The 20,521-nt window shown below is 38.6% G+C and overlaps 2 protein-coding genes across 2 annotated transcripts; both read left to right on the plus strand.

The window, feature by feature from the left end:
• Positions 1-5,975: 5,975 nt before the first annotated feature.
• Positions 5,976-6,787, plus strand: LOC121999725 (early nodulin-like protein 1). Its single transcript, XM_042554367.1, has 2 exons — positions 5,976-6,159; positions 6,249-6,787. Exons 1-2 carry the CDS (start codon positions 5,976-5,978, stop codon positions 6,785-6,787), a joined length of 723 nt encoding a protein of 240 aa, XP_042410301.1.
• A 2,725-nt stretch (positions 6,788-9,512) lies between these two features.
• LOC122002578 (beta-glucuronosyltransferase GlcAT14B-like) lies at positions 9,513-11,180 on the plus strand. The gene is made up of 4 exons (XM_042557792.1): positions 9,513-10,158; positions 10,237-10,312; positions 10,388-10,503; positions 10,571-11,180. Exons 1-4 carry the CDS (start codon positions 9,618-9,620, stop codon positions 11,071-11,073), a joined length of 1,236 nt encoding a protein of 411 aa, XP_042413726.1. The 5' UTR covers positions 9,513-9,617; the 3' UTR covers positions 11,074-11,180.
• The last annotated feature ends 9,341 nt before the right edge of the window (positions 11,181-20,521 follow it).

Below are 20,521 nucleotides of genomic sequence, written 5' to 3' on the forward strand. Positions count from 1 at the left end.
ATAGGAAAAATCCAAGTAAAATTGCTGAAATTGTTAATAAAAATAATATAATAAAGAAAACTTTGATTAGATATAATAGGAGCAGAACCCCACACATCAGAGTGAATAATTTCTAAAAGAAAACTAGAAGTGCGAGAAGAAGACACAAAAGGTAATTTATGAGATTTTGCTTTTATGCAAACTTCACATAAATGAGAAGAGGAGGCTAAAGAAATTGGTAAACCATACTGGTTAATGATATTCTGAACAACACGTAGAGACGAATGACCAAGACTTGCGTGCCAAGAGAATTTATCAGTGCGTTCTCCAACAAACGCATTAGTATAGGTGGGCTGAAAATGATAAAGATCGTCTTTAATATTTCCTCGAAGTAGAACATTTCTTGTTGTGGGATTCTTCACAAGACAATGATGAGTATGAAATTCAAAGAATACATTATTATCAAGAGCAAACTGACGGACGGAAAGTAAATTTTTAGTAATAGAAGGAACATGAAGAGTGTTGTGCATGCGAAAAGTATGACTGCATGAGTGAAAAGATGTGTTTCCAATGTGAGTAATTTGTAAACCTGAATCATTACCTATTTGTACCATATCGGGTCCATCATAAGGTGAAGATTCGGTGAGAATATTATATTCCGGTGTAACATGATGAGTTGCTCCAGAATCCGGATGTTATCCTGGGTTCTCAATAGTCGATGAATGAGATGACCGAGCTGTAGAATGCCAAGAAGGCGGTGGTCGATTTGAAGATGCATGCTCTCCTTGTGATGTAGTTGGTTGTCCCAATGCTGTAGAACCACCAGCAAAATTTGAGTCAAATCTTTTAGGACATTGAATATCAATATGTCCAACTCTAAGACAAATTTGACATCTTCTCCGACTAAAAGACCAATCAAATCTTCTTGAACAATGAATATCAGTATGACTAACGATACGATAAATTTGACATCGATCTAAACTTTATTTTTGACCATCTTGATATCGTTGAATATCTTACATTGAAAATAAATAATTCATCCTTTGATAGTAATAGATCTTGCTGGAAGAATATTTCGATAGTTAGAAATAATATCTGGCACTGGAGCTTTGCTTTCCGACGCCAATGGTGAATCCCAGCAACAGATAAAGGAGAAAGTAGGTGATGCTGTGGGCTAGAAGAAAAGGTTGATGTCTCTTTTGGTTGAAACGGTTGCTAGTGACGATAGGGCTGGGTGGAAACCACGGATCTGGCAGTGTCGGAGCTACCAGCAGTGGCGTCGGGCAGCGGCGAACAACTTCAGCCGGCATTGGGGGGGGGGGTGGTCCTGGAGGGCAAAACCCTTTTTTTTTTCCTTTCGTCGGTGGTCTGAGAATGAAGAAGAGGAGAGAGAGCAGAAAAACAAAAAAAATGGACGAATAGTTTTCTACTTTTCGTTATATTCATTGCTTTTTTTTTTTGTAATTTTTTTAAAATGAAAAGCAGAGAATAATTGAATAAAAGAAAGGGAGACGAAAGTAAGAATTAACGAAAAACACAGAAATATTAAAAAAAAAAGGAAGAAATAAACCTCGAGAAATAGAAGAAAATAAAAAAAAAAGGTATGAAGGATCATAGCTCTGATACCATGTAGAAAATAATAGGTAGAGAAAAAAAATAATATAAAATTTATTAGTAATCTTATTATTAAAGTCAATAGGTTTATTTATAAAAATTGTCCAACACAATAATGAAAAGATTAAATAAGGTATATAATCATAATAATTATAAACATAGTAATATAATAGACTTGGAAATATTATTTTTCCTATTTAATTCATGTCGATCTTGATTATGTGCCAAATATAATAAATCATAATTGAGTGAAATCAATTAGAGATTATTTCCATTATTGTTATTAGGAGACACCTTTATTGTCATCCAAGGAGCCTCCATGTGGATAAAATTTTATCCTGAGTGCAATGATAAATCTATGGGATTGGAGTCGCCTCAACTACTGTTCATCCGAGGCGCCTCCAGTCCATTGGAGACTGGAGGCGCCTCAAGTCCCTTTTACGACAAAAGCTTTTCTAGACATCTGAGGCCCCTTCAGACAACTGAGGCACCTTGGGTCTTCAAGTTTCAATGTTAACTTCCTAGTTGACCATTTTCGAACTCCGCTCACTTGGGTGACGCTTCAGTCTTCCGGAGTTGAACTTACTCGAACCCAATTTTGACCTTCTCCTCGAGCAAGCTTCCTCTCAACTTTTCATCCCTTGGATGTGTTATGCGCGTCATTCTCACTCCAACAATGCACTCTTTTACAACTCCTTATCGTTCGGATGCATTGAACTCGTTGACTCTCTTCCCGTGCCATCGTTCTCACTCGCTGTGTCTTCCGCTCAACTTCTTGTGTTCCTAAGTCGCTGTACACTTAGACATAAGACATCAAATTGGCAAAGACTAACTTAACTCAGTTGATCACATCAAAACTAACCCCGAGGTACTTATAATCTCCCCCTTTTTGATGTGCGTACTCTCGAGTTAATGTAAGGGTATTGATCCGGATATAGTTTAGGGCATGAGAGGAATTAAGGAGAGGGAAGGGGGCATTTTCGTCCTTTCTTGGGTTAAGGCCTTTAGGGTTTTAGTGCTTAAAGCACTGTTCACAGAGAGGAGAAGAGGCAGTTCATGCTTTTTCCGCCGCCAGCCAAGGAGGGTTTTCTCCCTCTCGGGCCCTTCGCCGGCGCTGACGAAGCTGCCGGCGCTCCCCTCCTCCTCTCTTATACCTCCTTTCCTCTTCTCCTCAGCCTCATCGCCAAGGGAAGGGGTGCTTTGTCGGGAGCCGCCACTAGGAACAGTGGGGGAAAGGGGGGCTTCACTGGTCTTGGTCCGCCGTTAGAAGACTCGACGAAGGAAGCTCCGCTGCACTTCGCTACTCACCGGCGTCTATGGCCGTTCCTCTTCTTTACTTCTCCTCGACGCCATCTCCTCCCCTCCTCATGATTCTCTCCGCCTCCAGCACGTCCAGTAGAGGACGCTACTTGCGCCGCCTTCGCCGTCGGCCACGATCGTTCCTCGCCGACGCTGATGCCACGGAGGGAGATCACTGCCATCTCCAGCGGGTGTCGCCGTCGGTAGCCACTGCCGCCTCTTCCGACAACCCTACATCTGACTCCGACGTCTCGACAGTCAGCTCCGACGGCTGTACATTTGTTGTCTCCACCGCCTTTGGCATAGATCCGACCCACCGCGGTGTTTCCGGACATCTGTGGTGTTTTCCGGCCATTGAGCCGTGATGTTCTACTCTTTGTATTACTACTATAATTGTGAGATGTTTTACCAGCCGCCCTATGAGTCGTCAGTGTGTGTCGTATACCGGCCTGTGAGCCGAGGACATATTTTGGCTTACATGCTGCCTTGTGGATACATGCTACATCGGATTCCACGTCACTGCTCCTAGACCCGGCTCCTCAGTTGACTCACATCCACCTACCTTGCACAGTCGAGAGGGCTAGATCCGCATCGTGACCAGCTCACCAATCCATTCGAGAGCGCCCCCGGGGCCAGGGTACGTCATCATATTCACATTACATTTATTTCACTATTTCACTATTATTCGGTTGCTTATATATTTGTGGGATCGCCTCGAGCACCGGGTACCAGAGACCGGGGCAACCCGGTCGATGGCTGCATACATTGTTGACCGGAGGACTTATGACGACTAGGTCAACGCAAAGGATAGCTCGCCACCAGGTCATGGGGATGCGGTCAACCTTCCAGACACGACACACTGGCAGGTCCGTCTTCTCAGCTTCCCGACAGGATTAGGTATTACAACAAAATCTTTCTACCGATGATGTTAATGACATTTATTATGATGTTGTCGGTGGAAGGAAGAAGACCTTCCTCTATAGGCTTGACTTTCAGGCCAAAGTTGTTTTCACCATATGAGGGCTCCAGGGATCAAGGGTTGTCTTAGTTCCTCCTCATCTAGTGAGGTACAAGCATTGCGGGAGGAAAATCAAGATTTGTGGACTAGACCCTTGTCATTGGAGGAGACGATGGTTGAGAAGGATGCAGAGGCACAAGAGATGCGTGAGCAACATGCTCAAACTGAGGATATAGTTTGTCATATGCAAGTGTTTGCAGCAGCGTTCACTCCAGATTCACAGATATCGCACCTGCATCATTTGGAATCCCAGAAGATTGAGGATCCCGACCATTCCCCTACTGAGTAAATCATTTTGAGATATGTTATCCTTCATCTTATCTTTTAATCTTTCTCTGTATTTTAGTAAAAAATATTACTATTACTTTTTAAAAATTATATACATCTCTAATTGTATTATAATTGTTCATGATCATATTCAGATGTTGCATATTTCTATCACTATATCCAGCTATCTAAAATCTAAAGCGAAATATGTTTTCTTTTTATTTTGTATTAGATTTTCATCATAATTTTGGATGTTATCTTTATTTATTATTTATTTTTTTTTGTATTGGTGGTATATGAATGTTTATTAATATGATTTTATGTTATGAGCTTATTGATATGGTTGTGTATTGTGAATTTGTTGTGAAAATCATTATTTGTGATGATTTGTATTTGATTATATTTGGATGTAAACATGAAAATTGGATGAAATTCAGAAAGTTTTTTTTAAAATGAATATATTGATATGTTCTGTTTATCGAATTAGCAACTAATATTAACTTTTCATCGCCAATGTGTTTATGCAATCTAAATTTTGTTCAGGATATTAGCGACGGATAATAGTTTACTGTTGCTAATTAGCGACAAATTTATTAAATTCGTCGCTAATTAACTTACGGAATATAACGACATATATATATATATATATATATATATATATATATATATATATATATATATATATATAAATACTATTTTTAGCTATGACATATATATTCCGTCGCTAATAGTGACGACATTGTATATTTCATCGCAAAAAACAACGAGATATGCTTGTCGCTAAAAGTTGTATTTTTTGTAGTATAATAAATATTGATTAATCAAGGGTGAAACTAAGATTTATTTGGAGAGGCTAAATTTAAAATAAATCATCATTTTTTATGAAAAATTTTTATTCTTAAACAAATTAATACAACATATTATATTCTTTCATATCATAATGATAATATTTCAACAAAATAGAAACAAATAATTCAAAAAAACAAAAACAGTTTAAAAGAGAATAACTATACAAGACATCAAAAATACAATAAATCAAATTTATTGATATTATGTTTTACTCCACTTCTCATCAAACTCATCTATTGGCTAGTTTAGAAAATATTTGGGGTTTTAGAATTTGGATTAAATTTAAAATCTTGGGTATGGAGAAAGGGACATCTCGGGCTAGTTAGAAAATTTATAATGGGCTTTAGGTATTTAAAATCTCTTATTAGATGTTTGGCCGTTTTCATGTCAAGAATCGTTGTGCTAGGATAAATATCTCTATAATTTATCTATCTATATTTTATTGTGGGTTGACTATACTAAATCGGTTGAGCCATATCAGTTTTTTTATTCGATAACAAAATATATTTTATTTTAGCAAAGCACTATTAATTGCACGATGAACCTTAACTTATTGCACAAAGAAATTAGAAACATTTTCTCTATTTTTTTTGGCAAAAATAAATAACTAATTGTGATTATCAGGGCAAATTATTGATTGGCCAACCATACAAAATTGTAAATTAAATATAGTAGCCGTTAATGAAAAATTAATTAATTAATCACTAATGCAAATTAAACCAAATTCAATTAATGTACATTAAACCAAATTACAAAAGCATTGGTCGGCGTCGTCACGCTTCTCAACCTCCACGCGTCCTCCGTCGCCTGCCACGCAGCTGCCGGAAGCGAAACGTACCCACTTTACGTTACGGAACCAGCCGGCGATGGCCTCAACGGTAGCATTTGGTTCCCCTGCTTCTATTTAAGCCTCCAGCTAGCGCGCATTACTCCACTCAGCTGCTCAACGATGGCTTTGTCTTCGTTTTCTTCTAATGGTTTGGCGTTTCTGCTGCTGCTTGCAGTGGCTCTGGTGGATTCAGCTCGGGGTTGTGTGTTCTATGCCGGAGGAAAAGATGGATGGGTGTTGAATCCCTCGGAGAGCTACGGGCATTGGGCCGAGAGAAATCGGTTTCAAGTCAATGACTCCATTGGTTTGTGAATTTGTGATCTTTTGTTTAGTTTTTGTAGTTGAATTTTGAGTTATGGAGTTATTCTGTTTTTTTTTTTTTTTTTTTTGCAGTTTTTAAGTATAAGAAGGGGGAGGACTCTGTTTTGGTGGTGGCGGAGCAAGACTTTGATTCGTGCGACGTGAGCAACCCGATCCGGAAGCTCGATGGCGGCGACTCCCGGTTTGTGTTCGAGCGGTCGGGGCCGTTTTTCTTCGTCAGCGGAGCGCCGGGGAGGTGCGAGCGCGGGCAGAAGCTGGCAGTGGTGGTGATGGCCGTGCGGCGACCGCGCTGGCCGCCCGTCTCGGCCCCGCCGGTCCTGTCTCCGACCCCTGCTTCTTCCCCTGCTTCTTCGCCACCTCGATGGGCACCTCAGTATCCGCCTCTGCTTCCTCCGTCGGCGACTTTGCCGCCTGAAAGTTCCGTTGCCCCTGTTCTATCTCCGACGCCTCCGCCGACCCTGACAACTCCAACCGGAGGGACCCCAGTCCCCGTGCCGTCTCCGGTGCCGGCTCCTTCCGACCACGCAGTGACCGGCGCCGCCGGTATTACCTCCGCGAAGTCCGTTCTTAGAACATTGATGATAATTATCGGAATTGTGTTTCTTGTTTGATTTTTTTTTTCCTTTTACCCTTTGTTGATTGGTTGTTATATAATAAAATGGGCTTTTAATTTATATATATATATATATATATATATATATATATATATATATATATATATATATATTTATGAATTTTATTTTTAGTTTACACGAGAAAACAAATTCGAATTGTGATCAACCCCTTAGACCATCCATATCCTCATCCAAAATTTAAAATTTAGAATAAAAAATTATTTTATTAAATTTAGATATCCATTTTTCACCATATGATATATCAGTTTCTCTATAATTTACCATATATTTATTTTTTTTTATTTTTTCTCTTTCCTTTATATTTTTTATTATTAGAGGGAGGAAAAAGATAGAGGAGAGAGAAATCTTTTATTATTAGAGGAAGGAGAGAGAAATTTTTTATTATTAAAGGGAGGAGAGAGAAATAGTTTTTTAATATTTAGGGAATGGAATCCATTTTCTAAATTTAAAGAACTACTATTTATAAAATATATATTTAAGGAATGAGTAGGGTATGTTTTTTTAATGTAAAATGTAAAATTTAAGGTAAAAGTTTAGTTTAGGATAATTGATGTGGATGCTCTTATATGAATTAATCTAAATTATATATTTTAAATCTAAATTATGGTTATTTTCTATTAGATATTAGAACATCTAATAAGGCATCAAAATAAAAGGTCTGGTCAAACAAAGCTAAATGGGCTGGCCTATTTAAGGCCTGGTCAACTCCAGCCCATTTAAAGCCTGGCCAACTCAAAAAGGTTCATTTTTGCCATTTATCTAAATATGTATAAAAATTTTAAATTTTGTGGGTATTATAGTCTTTTGATATTAAGATTATCAAAATATTTTAAAATTTAAGCATTTTATTTTTTTGATATTAAAAAAATATAAATTAGATTAAGTTGATCAAGTTTGTCTTATTAAAATATACTCAATTGCTTAATTTAACATGCCTAAGTCAACTAAAAACTTACTCTTCCTTTATTATTAATCTAAGTGCATTCAATTATGTGGCCTAGCACAAGCAAACACATACTTTTCGACCAAGCTTGTCTATACTCATCCTCCTATCTAGACTAGATGACTAAATAAGATCCTACTCTTTGAAAGTGAAGTTAGGGCGTCCTCATATTTTATAAAAGGGGATAAATTATGAGAGAATTTTATTCTAGTATAGCAACCCTTCACATGTGGAACATTAGATATCCAACGAGGCTGTTAAAAATTGATCATTAAATTTATTGGAGCAATCATACTGTGCCAATCCACGGAACCTTAATCTTTATTTATCAATCTTAGCCTTTATATATCAACAATCTTAGCACAATCAATTACTTGGCGAATTATGAACAAATCCAAAATCATGCCAAACTATGCTCGTGCCAACTAAATCCAATAATATGACTCGCTAAAACTCCTACTTATTCCTTAAACTAGAAAAATGCCCATCTTGTGTTTACTAATTTATCCGTGAGTGAATAGGGAATCATCATCCACCTCCAAAATTTATCGAGTCTAAAACTCAAATATCTAAATTATTATAAAAAAGACCATCACACTTACACACTAAAAAATTATCAAAGAAGCATTCTCCACATGCACATATTAAAATTATATATTGGACTAGATTAGTACCACATTCATCATCAACCTATTTTTTTTTCCTTTTAATTTTCATGCATTTTTTTAGGGAATTAGTAGAGGAATATTTGATTTTAGGGTTTATTTTATTTCCCATGTGATGAAAGCCTCCCATCCAAAGAGCTGTCCAAAGCCGCAGCTTGCGCGATCTAATGAATTCCCACGGCATCTCTACCTGAGCCTTATCAAAGATTCCGAATGTAAAATTTAAAATTTTAAAAAGCTGATCATTTGGATGAATTTTTATTAGAGTTTTTTTAATTTATATCGATGAAAAATTTTTACGAAAATATACAGGCCATTTTTAAAATTAATCGATTTTAGAAAATTAGATATCTGGATTCTAAAAAAATCTCAAACTAACTAAATCCAATAAAATTCTTCTCTATTGATTCAAATATAAAACAAATATTAATTCGCATCATAATTAAAGAAAACCGACTCGCCATCACTTTCAGTTCCTCGATGGGATCTAATCCAATTAAATGGGAAATTTACTTAAATAAAATTTGGTATTAGAATTAATTGTGCCAACCGTTTCCACTGCAAGCAAGCGTTCTTCAATATCTTCTCCCCTCCACTAAGATTATTAATTACTAATTACTATATTAAGCTGGAGATTAAATACTTGGTTGGGTTCGGCTCTCCACGACATCCTCGTTTTTTCCGAGATTCAGAAGAGAAAGTTTCATCGTTACCCCAAACTTTTCAAAATATTATATTTTACCTCTGTATGTAGTTTGTAAAATGCAAAAAAAAAAAAAAAATCCTAATTTTAAGGCTTAAGGATAATTTTATTAAATAAGTATTTTATTAATATTTCAATAATTATTCTTTATTAAAATTATAAAATCTACAGGGAACAAAATATTATAATATGAATTATGAGAGGTAAAGTGAAAAGGATACAAAGAGAGAGGGCTATAGTGAAATTTTATTTTTTTAGAAATTTTTCGTTTTAATCCTTGGAATTTTCACGTTTCTACGATGACTCGTAGTTTATTTTCTAGGTACGTGTTGTTCTTGAGATTTTTGATTCTATAAATTGCAGTTTGTCATCGCCTTCGATTTTGAGAGATTGTTTATTTTTTTTGTTCTTCTGTTGTCGTTTTGCTCTTCAGGTGTGCAGTGTGCGGCGTTCGATTTCCATGGCCTGAGGTTGCAGGTGCACCGGCCGGTTCGCATGGACACCACGAAGCTCAAGGCGGCGTTCGTCAGGCCTGCCATGGAGCGCCGCCGCCTGTGGCCGCTGCTCCTAATCTCCATCTCTCTCGTCCTGCTCTCCGTCGCCGCTTCCACCCTCGGCCTCCTCCCCTATTTCCGCACCGTCTTCTACCTTCCGTCGCCGCCGCAGGCGGCGGAGCCTGAGGGGCTGCGGGTCCCCCGATTGGCCTACCTGGTCTCGGGATCGAACGGCGACTTGGAACGGCTGTGGCGCGCGCTGTGGGCGCTGTACCACCCGCGTAACCTCTACGTCGTCCACTTGGACCGGGAGGCGCCGGCGAGCGAGCGGCAAGCGCTGGCGGCGCGCGTCGCCAACGACAGCCTCTTCGCGGCCGTCGGAAACGTGATAGTGATCGAGAAGGCCAACATGGTCACCTACCGAGGCCCGACGATGGTGGCCAACACCCTCCACGCCTGCGCTCTGCTTCTGAAACAGAGCAACGACTGGGACTGGTTCATCAATCTCAGCGCCTCCGATTATCCTCTCGTCACGCAAGATGGTACCCAAAACCTCCCCTGTCGAATCAATTTCTCATGAAACTTCGATTTCTGAACTCCGATCTTGACTCCGGTGGCAGATTTACTGCACGCTTTTTCAACCCTGCCGAGGAACATAAGCTTCGTGGAGCACACCAGCCAATTGGCGTGGAAAGAGTTAGTGAAGAATTCGGTTTGTGTTTTTCTCGCAATTTGATGAGCTAGCTGCTAATTGAGTCGTCGAGTTTGCAGAGAACAGAGAGCGAAGCCGGTGATCGTCGACCCCGGATTGTATCTGAACAAGAAGACCGACGTGTTTTGGGCGTCGCAGAAGAGAGATTTGCCCACCGCGTTCAAGTTGTTCACAGGTGGATCCGTCTCTCGCTGATTGATCGACTGTTCGCGGTGTTTTGATTGGTTTGTCGACGATCTCAGGCTCTGCGTGGGTGGCGCTGTCGCGAGAGTTCGTGGAGTTCACCGTGTGGGGGTGGGACAATCTCCCCCGGATCCTGCTCATGTACTACACAAACTTCGTCTCGTCGCCGGAGGGCTACTTCCAGACGGCGATCTGCAACGCGCCGGAGTTCGCGGGCACGGTGGCGAACCACGACCTGCACTACATCCGGTGGGATGTGCCGCCGAAGCAGCACCCGCACCTGCTGACGGCGGAGGACATGCCGAGCATGGTGGGGAGCAACGCGCCGTTCGCGCGCAAGTTCCCGCGCGATGACCCCGTGCTCGATCGAATCGACGAGGAACTCCTCGGGCGGAGAAACGGGAACTTGGTCGTCCCCGGCGGGTGGTGCGCGGGGGATCCGCCGTGCTCCGAGGTCGGCGACGCGGCGGCGCTCCGGCCAGGAAAGGGGGCGGAGAGGGTGGCGCAGCTGATGGATGCGATCGTCAGGTCCAAGAAGTTTGCGCAAAGCCAATGTAGATAGCAGTCGTCAAATCCTCCATGAATTCTGCTACTTGAGCTAGCGTCTCATATTTAAAGAATGTCAATTCACACTACGATTAGTGAAGACAATCAAGGATTTTAATGTTATTATTTCAATTTTGAATGGGAAATAATTTTACATTAGAAAAAAAATTTATGATGCCACCAGACGTTGGTACAGCAGAGCAGCTTCTCTATTTTTTTAGATATATAAATATAGAGTTCAAGATTAAGTGAATTAACAGATATATTTTTTTTAATAAACGGTTGCCGATGTGTCATTTACTATGAATATTTTCTAATTTACGTTGGTAGAAAATTTTTATTGAGTCGGACTGATTATTCCAAGATTAATTAGCATAAGTTAGATACTTGATGTAATTAACTAAAAAAAATTATGATGGATTTTTATTATTTTTAATGGTACCAAATATTCAACTTACGCTAATCAATTTTGGAATGATCGATTCGATCTCATAGAAGTTTTTCATTGACAATTAGGGTAAATCAGGAAACTCTCGTAGCGAGTGACTCATTAGCCGAACGCTCTTAGATCAACTGCCTATTAAGGGAAATTATCTCTGTCAGGGTATTAAGATAGAATTGGTATTCCATTACATTACTCTGATAAAATTGTGGTTCTCTCGGTAACCCCTAACGAAATCTGAAATCCGTCGGGAATGTAAGAACCAAAATCCTAATTTCCCCAGGCTTCCGATGGAATCATAATTCCATCGATAACCTAGGGAAATTATAGTTTCGGTTCTTACATTCTCGACAGATTTCTGAATTCCGTCGTGAAGGTAAGAACCCGAGCTATCAACGGAAATGCAATTCCGTTGGTAACCCCCGTCTAGAGTTACCAATGGAATCATAATTTTGTTGATAATTTCCAACAGAAACACAATTTCGTTGGTAACTCTTCCCGATGGAATTGTGATTCTGTCGGTAGCCCTGGATAAAAATTAAAAATTAAGATTGTTGGTTGCTACTGGAAATATCATATCGGTTTTCCTGTACAAAAATTTTGTATAAGTCCTGAACCATTCCTAATAACCTATTGTGTTATTTAGAAATTAAATTTGGAATCACAAACAGAACTTAACATTATTGATTCCAAATTCAACTTATCTGTTCTTAGAGGTTTAGACTTGGATCGCAAACGATGCTTAACATCATTAATCCAAATCCACCCATGTTACAAATTCGATTAAATATTTATTTCAAAGTTCGACTTCCAAGTCAAACGTGGCGAGATACTAGGCCTTCTTGGGTATGAGATCATCCACCACTACCTAGACAAAGTCTTACAAAGAAAACCAATATTTAATTTCCTTATAATAACCCTAGGTTTAACCAAAAAGAACAATCGAATCACAAATTCGAAAAACAAAAGAAACACAAAATCGAAAACATAAATTCGATAAACTAGATTCATTAGCCTCTTGTGTTTGGTATTTCAAGATCTAAATAAAAGGATGAACTAGTTATGATGCGGAAACTAATAACTAGTTATACCTTTTATAGTTTATAGACCTCACGATCTTCTGCCATATTCCTCTTTTTATCTCGGACGTCGTGTGGGCGACGATCTACCGAGACGAGAATCCACCCAAGCTTCCTTCTTCTCCAAGCAAGTTTCGGCCAACAACAAACTCCTTGAGTTGAAGAACTTCGGCCACCAACCAAGCTCCAAGGGATGTTAAGAAACAATGCCTCCTATCTCTCCTTCTTCTCCAAACAAAATACGACCACCAAGATTTCTCCAAGAAGATGATGCCGTCGGCCACTTAAGAAGAAGAATAGGGGAAGAGGAAGAAGAGAGGGCCGACCACCATAAGGAAGAGAGGAATAGAAGATAGATTATTATTAGGTGAGGTACCTCTACTCTCTCTTTTATATTCCTTGGTCTTGACAAATAAGAAAAATTTTAATTAAAACTTCCTTAATTTCCTTTCTATTGAAAAGGAAAATTTAATTAAAAATTCTTTTTATTTATTAATGTGGCCGGCCCCTACAATTCTTCTAAGAAAGGAAAGTTTTAAACACAAAATTAAAACTTCCTAATTTGTTTCTGGAAATTTTTAAAATAAAAATTTCTCTTTAAAAATTCCCTTCATGGTTGGTTATAAAAAGAAACTTTTATAAATTAAAATCTCTCTATTAAAACATGTGGATGATTACAATAAGGAAAGTTTTTCTCAAAATTAAAATCTTCCTTTCAATCTACAAATAAGTAAAGATATCAAATCTTTTCTCTTTATCTTTTGTAGAAACTATAAAAAAGAAAGATTTAATTTTAAAACTCTCTTTTAAAATCATGAGAATGGTTACATAAAAAGAAAGTTTTATAAAAAATAATCATCCTTTTAACTATAAATAATGAAATATATCAAACCTTTCTCTTAATCTTTTGTAGAAAACTATAAAAGAAAAGATTTAAATTTTAAACTCTCTTTTAAAATCATGGCTTTCACATAAGAAAAGATTTTAAAAAATAAAATCCTTTTAATTTAATGTGGTCAGCCAATTAAGCTTGGGTTCAAGCTAGGGCCGACCACCAACTCACCTTGGTTTGGCCGGCCCTAGCTTGGGCTCCAAGCTAGGCTTGGCTGACCACCTTAAGGTGGGTATGGGTGGGTATAACACTTTATAATTAAGAGGCTACGACAGGGACTAAGAGGAAGAATTGGTTTTGGTCTCCTGATGAACTTGAGCTTCCCGTGTTCGTCCCGAACACCCAACTCGAGTTCATCAATAATATCTCATTCTACTAAAGAGTTATTATTGAACTACCGCACCAATCTCATATTACTATATGGGCTCCTTCTTATCATGAGTGTGTTAATCTCCCTGTGTTTAAGATATCGAATGTCCACTAATTAAATGAGTTACTGACAACTCACTTAATTAATATCTAGCTCCAAGAGTAGTATCACTCAACCTTATCGTCATGTCAGACTAAGTCCACCTGCAGAGTTTACTTGACAATCCTTATGAGCTCCTCTTGGGGACATTATCAACCTAGATTCCTAGGACACAGTTTCATTCTATAATCAACAACATACCATATAAATACTATCATTTCCCAACTTATCGGGCCTATTGATTTATTGAACTAAATCACACCCTTTGATAAATTAAAGAAATGAATATTGAGTATATGTGTTTGTTATTATATCATGATTAAGAGCGCACACTTCCATAATAACAAAGGTCTTGTTCTTTTATGCAGTCAGTATAAAAAGAACTTACATTAAATGATCCTGCTCAATACACTCAGAGTGTACTAGTATAATTTTATAGTCAAGATAAACTAATACTAAATTACACTATGACTATTCCAATAGTTTGTTCCTATCCATCTTAGTCGTGAGCTACTGTTTATAATTTATAATGAACTGATAACATGATCTTCTGTCTGTGACACCACACACCATGTTATCTACAATATAAATTAATTGAAAAACTACACTTAGCATAAATGTAGATATTTGACCAATGTGATTCTTTATTTCAAAATAAATATTTACAAAAAGCTAGGCTTTTAGTATACACTCTAACAGGTTGAGCCCTAATTTTCTTACATGTGTAACCCTCTTCTTTTAGCAACGACATCTCTCGTCTCTCTCTCCAATTTCCTATCTCTTCGATAACATCTTTGATCTAGGTACGCTCCTCTCTCTCTCTCTCTTTCTCTGTCCTCTCTCTCTCTCTCTCTGTGGTCGGCCACTAGCTCACGACTGTGAGCTTGACTAGCCACCTAATCTCGGTCGCAACCTTGATCTATCACTAGCTTACAACCGCGACCTTAGCATGCCGCCAGCTCATGATCGCTAGAGCTTGGTTGGCCGCAAGCTCGACCTACTGCAAGTTCAGATTGCGACTGAGATTAGGCGTGTTCTGTGACTGAGATATATCCTATCTGCCCATGGGTTATCTGTGTCAGAGTGTCTCGTGCAGACAGGGGTCCTGACATTTTGGACTGCCCACGGGTTATCTGTGGTAAAGTATTCTCACGTAGTCCCTAGCTAGATAGCTAGATATTTTGGTCATTTGTATTACTTGTGGTGGAGCATTGCTCCCATATATGTTGTATCGCTGGTGGTGGAGCATAGCTCTCACATATGTTGCATTGCTTGTGGTGGAGCATTGCTCCCACATATGATGTATTGCTTGTGGTGGAGCGTTGCTCCCACATATGACATATTCTTGTGATGGAGCGATGCTCTCACATTTGATGATCTATTACTGTTTTATCATACTTGGTTATACTGTTATATATATTGCTCAGGGGTTATGAGCAGGTCTGTTGCTGATTCTTAGTGATTTACTGATCGTTATACCATGTGTGTTAGATCGATACTGGTATGTGTGTTTATCATGTCATATATGATTATGTTCTTATTTCTCTACTGAGACTGTATATCTTTGATCACCTTACACTTTTGTCCATACACTATCATGTTCTTATTACCCATTGAGTGCACACTCACCACCCCTTTCCTAGTTTTTCTTTCGCCAGGGAGCAGGTAGAGAATTTAAGGAGTTGCTTCGAGGATCAATTTTCCACTGCTATTTCATTCTATGCTATTTATATTTTGTATTTGGGCTTGGTATCGAGTTATGTTGTCTTGTTTATGGTTTTGAGCTTTGTGGTCACTTTAATTCATTTTTAGGTTTTATTGTGGTGTAAGTCATGTCGTCATGTAGTCAGTCTATTATGTTGTGTTGTTTTTATGTTTTACTTATATCTTCCACTGTGTTTACTTCTAGCTGTGTGGGCTACTTATAAACTGCGTGGTTATATTTACATCTAGCCGTGTGGGTTGTTGATAGCTTATGAGTAGTTTTGTAGCATTATATACATGTTTCATTTGTCACTGCTACAGGGGAGGTTTTGTCCGATTTTTGTTGGTCTACCTTACTCTTAGGGTGTGACAACATCTATATGCACTAATGTAAGTTGATGCTGACCAATCTCATTCTATATGCTAAGGGAAGTGGATGTACCTTGGTTCATAGCTACCCCTATGGTCGAAAATATGAAAGTCAAAATGTGACAGTAGGACATATGAATCTGTCTCTTAGTGATGAGACTGGATGCATGGATGACATTTTGAAACATGTGTAATGCAATGTCGATGTCTAGGTGCTGGCATAGTGCATAAAGGAAGAAAGAGTGGGAGGATTGCATCATCGCAACATCACGAGATGTGATCGGCAAAATGCAAGTGTTAAGAACTCTATACAGGACATAGTCTTGGACCTTAAGAGAGAAAGAGACTTGAAGTCAGTCACAGTGGATGCTCTCTCCTCTCCCAAAAAATACATATGGATAGTATTCAATGTGATATGAGAGTAGGATTCACCAAATGAAAAATCCCTACTAGGGTAACACAAAAAAGGGCATGCAGACCTTCGAAATCCTAAACTATCATACAATAAAGTGGGTGAGAACCTAAAGTCCTTACCATATACTCTGGTAGAGTATGTCAAGTCATCGATCTTAACTAGGTTGTTATAAAATTAGGCACATAAATCTAAATTTACTAGATGACTACAATAAACTAACCTATATAACTTATAATAATCTATAACTTCTATAATAGGGGCACAATAACGGGTAAAGAATGTCCTACTTAGAAACTTAGATTTTAATGCAATATATGAACGCTCTAAGAAATCTAGCCTAAGACACTCAGTAGGAAATTTGGCATCGATAGAGTGGGTACTGTTAGAACTTGCCTGAGATAGAATAACATTTCGTCGCTTCCTAAAGTAGTTTATACATGCAAACATTCAAGAAAAAGCATACAAAGTAAAGAAAATAACTAGATAGATTAAGTTAGTGTTGGTTGCTATGCGGAATATCATACCGGTTCCCCTGTATAAAAATTTTGTACAAGTCTTGAACCTTTACTAACAACGTATTGTGTTCTTTAGAAATTAAATTAGGAATCACAAACGGTACTTAACATTATTGAATCCAAATTTAACTTATCTGTTCTTAATGGTTTAGACTTAGATCGCAAACGATGCTTAACATTATTGGCCCAAATCCACCCATGTTACAAATTCAATTAAATATTAATTTCTAAAATTGGCTTCCAGGACTGTATGGCGAGGCACTAGGCCTTCTTGGGTATGTGATCATCCACCACCGCCTAGACAAAGCCTTTTAAAGAAATTTAATATTTAATTTCCTTATATAACCCTAGGTTTAACCAAAAGGAACAATCGAATCACAAATTCGAAAAACAAAAAAAAACACAAATTCGATCGAATCACAAATTCGAAACCTAGAATCATATGCCTCTTGTGTTTGGTATTTCAAAAACCATACAAAGAAAACTAGTATGATGCGGAAAACAATTACTAGTTATACATTTCTTTGTACGCAACAACCTCTTGATCTTCTATCGTATTCCTCTTCTTATCTCGGACGTTGTGTGGGCAACGATCTACCGAGATGAGAACTACCAAGCTTCCTTCTTCTTCTTATGAGTTTCGGCCACCACAAGAATTCCAAGAATAGATGAGGTTCGGCCACACCACCAAGCTCCAAGGGATGCTAGAAACAAAACCTCCTTTCTCTCCTTCTCCAAGCAAAATCCGGCCACCAACAAGCTCCTTGAGAGTTGATGCCGCCGGCCACCAATGAAGAAAAAAAGGAGGAGAGGAAGAGGATGAGAAGGGCCGACCACCAACCAAAGAAATAGAAGAGAGGAAAACTAGAACATAAGTTATAAGGTGAGGCACCTCTACCCTCTCTTTTATATTCCTTGGTCTTGGCAAATAAGGAAAGTTTTATAAAAACTTCCTTATTCTCTTAGCCAATGAAAGGAAAGTTTAATAAAAAATTTCCCTTTCAAACTTAATGTGGACGACCACCTCTCAATCATCCAAGCAAGGAAAGTTTTAAACACAAAATTAAAACTTCCTTATTTGTTTCCGGAAATTTTTAAAATAAAAATTTCTCTATTAATTTCCCCTTCATGGTTGGTTATAAAAGGAGATTTTATAAATTAAAAATTTTCTATTAAAACATATGGATGATTTCCAAAAAGGAAAGTTATCTTTAAAATTAAAATCTTCCTCTCAATCTACAAATAAGGAAAGATATCAAATCTTTTCTTAATCTTTTGTAGAAAGTATAAAAGAAAAGATTTAATTTTAAAACTCTCTTTTAAATCATGAGGATGATTACAAAAAAGGAAAGTTTTATCAAAAATTAAAAATTTTCATTTTAACTACAAATAAGGAAAGATATCAAACCTTTCACTTAATCTTTTGTAGAAAGCTATAAAAGGAAAGATTTAATTTTAAACTCTCTTTTAAAACCATGATATCCATATAAGAAAAAATTTTAAAAAATAAAACCCCTTTTATTTTATATGTGGCCGACCACCTAAGCTTGGACTCAAGCTAGGGCTGACCACACCTCAATGGCTCAACCCTTTGGCTTGGTTGGCCCAAGCTTGAGTTCCAAACTTGCTTGGCCGGACACCTAAGGGAGGGTAAGAAGTGGGTATTTGGTGGATATAATTCTCTATATATAAGAGGCTACGATAGGGACCAAGAGGAGAAATTGGTTTTGGTCTTCCAATGAAATTAAGCTTCCCGTGTTCGTCCCGAACACCCAACTTAATTTCATCAATAATAATTCATACCACTAAAGAATTATTATTGAACTACCGCACCAATCCCAAATTATATTTTGGGCTCCTTCTTTATTATGAGGGTGTTAGTCTCCTTCTTTATTTTCATTACTATTTGTGTCATCATTCTGACGAGGAGGCTACATGGGAGCTCGAGGATACGATCCGAGCTCGATACCCTCATCTTTTTGCTTGAGGTATGTGGGTTAGAGTTCCTTTCAGTATTTATACCGTTTGGTTATATTCTAGTGTTTGCTGTTGGTTATAGCGAAATTTGGGGACCAAATTTTTTTTAGTAGGGGAGGATGTGAGATCTCGAAAAATTTAAATAAATAGGGTTATTTCAGAAATAGCCTTATAATATTTTTCCGGAATTTTTAGAAATTTTCTAGGAATTTTTCGGAGCTCGTATGACGGGTTTTGAGGAGATCAATTTCGGGTTCTGATAAAGCCAGTTTGGGATACCCGTTTAAGTGAGAAAATGTTATAATATAAAAACTCATTTTCTTTTAATTCCTTTTCCTCCCCAAACGCCGAACCGAACCCGTGCTCTTCTCCTCTCCTTGCGATTTTCCGATCTCCTTCTTCCCCTCTACTTCTTCTCGCTGCCTCTCACGCGCGGGCGACCCGACGCCGACGACGCCAGGGAGCAGTTTGCTGGCGGAGGTCTTCTGCTCTAGAGTCTCACCAACGTCAAGCTTCCTTGGCTACCGGCGGCCGATTCTCTCCGCCCCTGATCGATCGTGCGTGCCGAGCCTTAGTCCCTGTTCCGGTGCCTCTGGATTTAGCTTAGATCCGGTCGATGCCTTTTGTCTCCGAGCTGTAGACATCGCATCGCGCCTCCCTTCTTGCTGGATTTGGACAACGACGCCATCGGGAGGAATCCAGAGAGGTAAGGCTTCGCCAAATCTTTGGTGGATTCAAGGTTTAGCTAGGTTAGGGTTCTTCTCGGTATTGACTCTTCTCTGGATCTTCTCCGATCTGTGCCCTAGCTCGGTCTGTGATTCCCCGATCAACGCCACTGGATTGAGCCGTGCCACCCAATCGCCGATGTGGAAGAGCAGTTAGGGCTTCAAGGGTAAGCCATCGAGACCCTTCTTTCCTCTTGATTCGGTGTTGGATTCTTGTGGATTCACGGGTTAGTACTCTGTTCTGGTGTTGTTTGATCTGTGATCTCCAGTGATCACCTTATCTTGATCCGATCTAGGGAGGTAAGGTTAGGTTGTTAATTCGGTTGGGGTTGGATCTGTGATAACGCCCCAGGTAGTTCCTGTCCGAAGAAATTTCGGCAGCATCTCCCCTGTACGGCGGACAATATGAAGCTCAATATACATATATCTCCATACCTCGGTCACACACGGCCAGAATAATACAATACAATTAAGAAACAAACCACGCAGTTTATATCAACATTCCACACAGATATAATATATGATCAATCCACGCAGTTTAATAAGGAAAGACGATATAGAACCCCGAAGATATATGTAAACAGTCTACTCCACTACAACGAAGAAAACAAATCCACGAAGTAATGAAAATACAACCGCAGCGGAAAACCAAAAGTAGTAAACCCGAATGTTCAATGTAAAGTCCACAATACAAACCCACAATACCAGTATATAAGATGCAAAAGCAAAATATAATCCGACACAGAAAATCCTCGCGATAATGGGGCTAGCGACTGGAATCTCTCCTGACGGCCTCAACCTGAAAAATAATAACAACGGGGTGAGTTCAAAGAACTCAGCTGGTAATCCAATAGACATGTACAGCAATATATAACTA

The sequence above is a fragment of the Zingiber officinale genome, chromosome 7A (assembly GCF_018446385.1).
Source record: "Zingiber officinale cultivar Zhangliang chromosome 7A, Zo_v1.1, whole genome shotgun sequence".
NCBI lineage: Eukaryota > Viridiplantae > Streptophyta > Magnoliopsida > Zingiberales > Zingiberaceae > Zingiber > Zingiber officinale.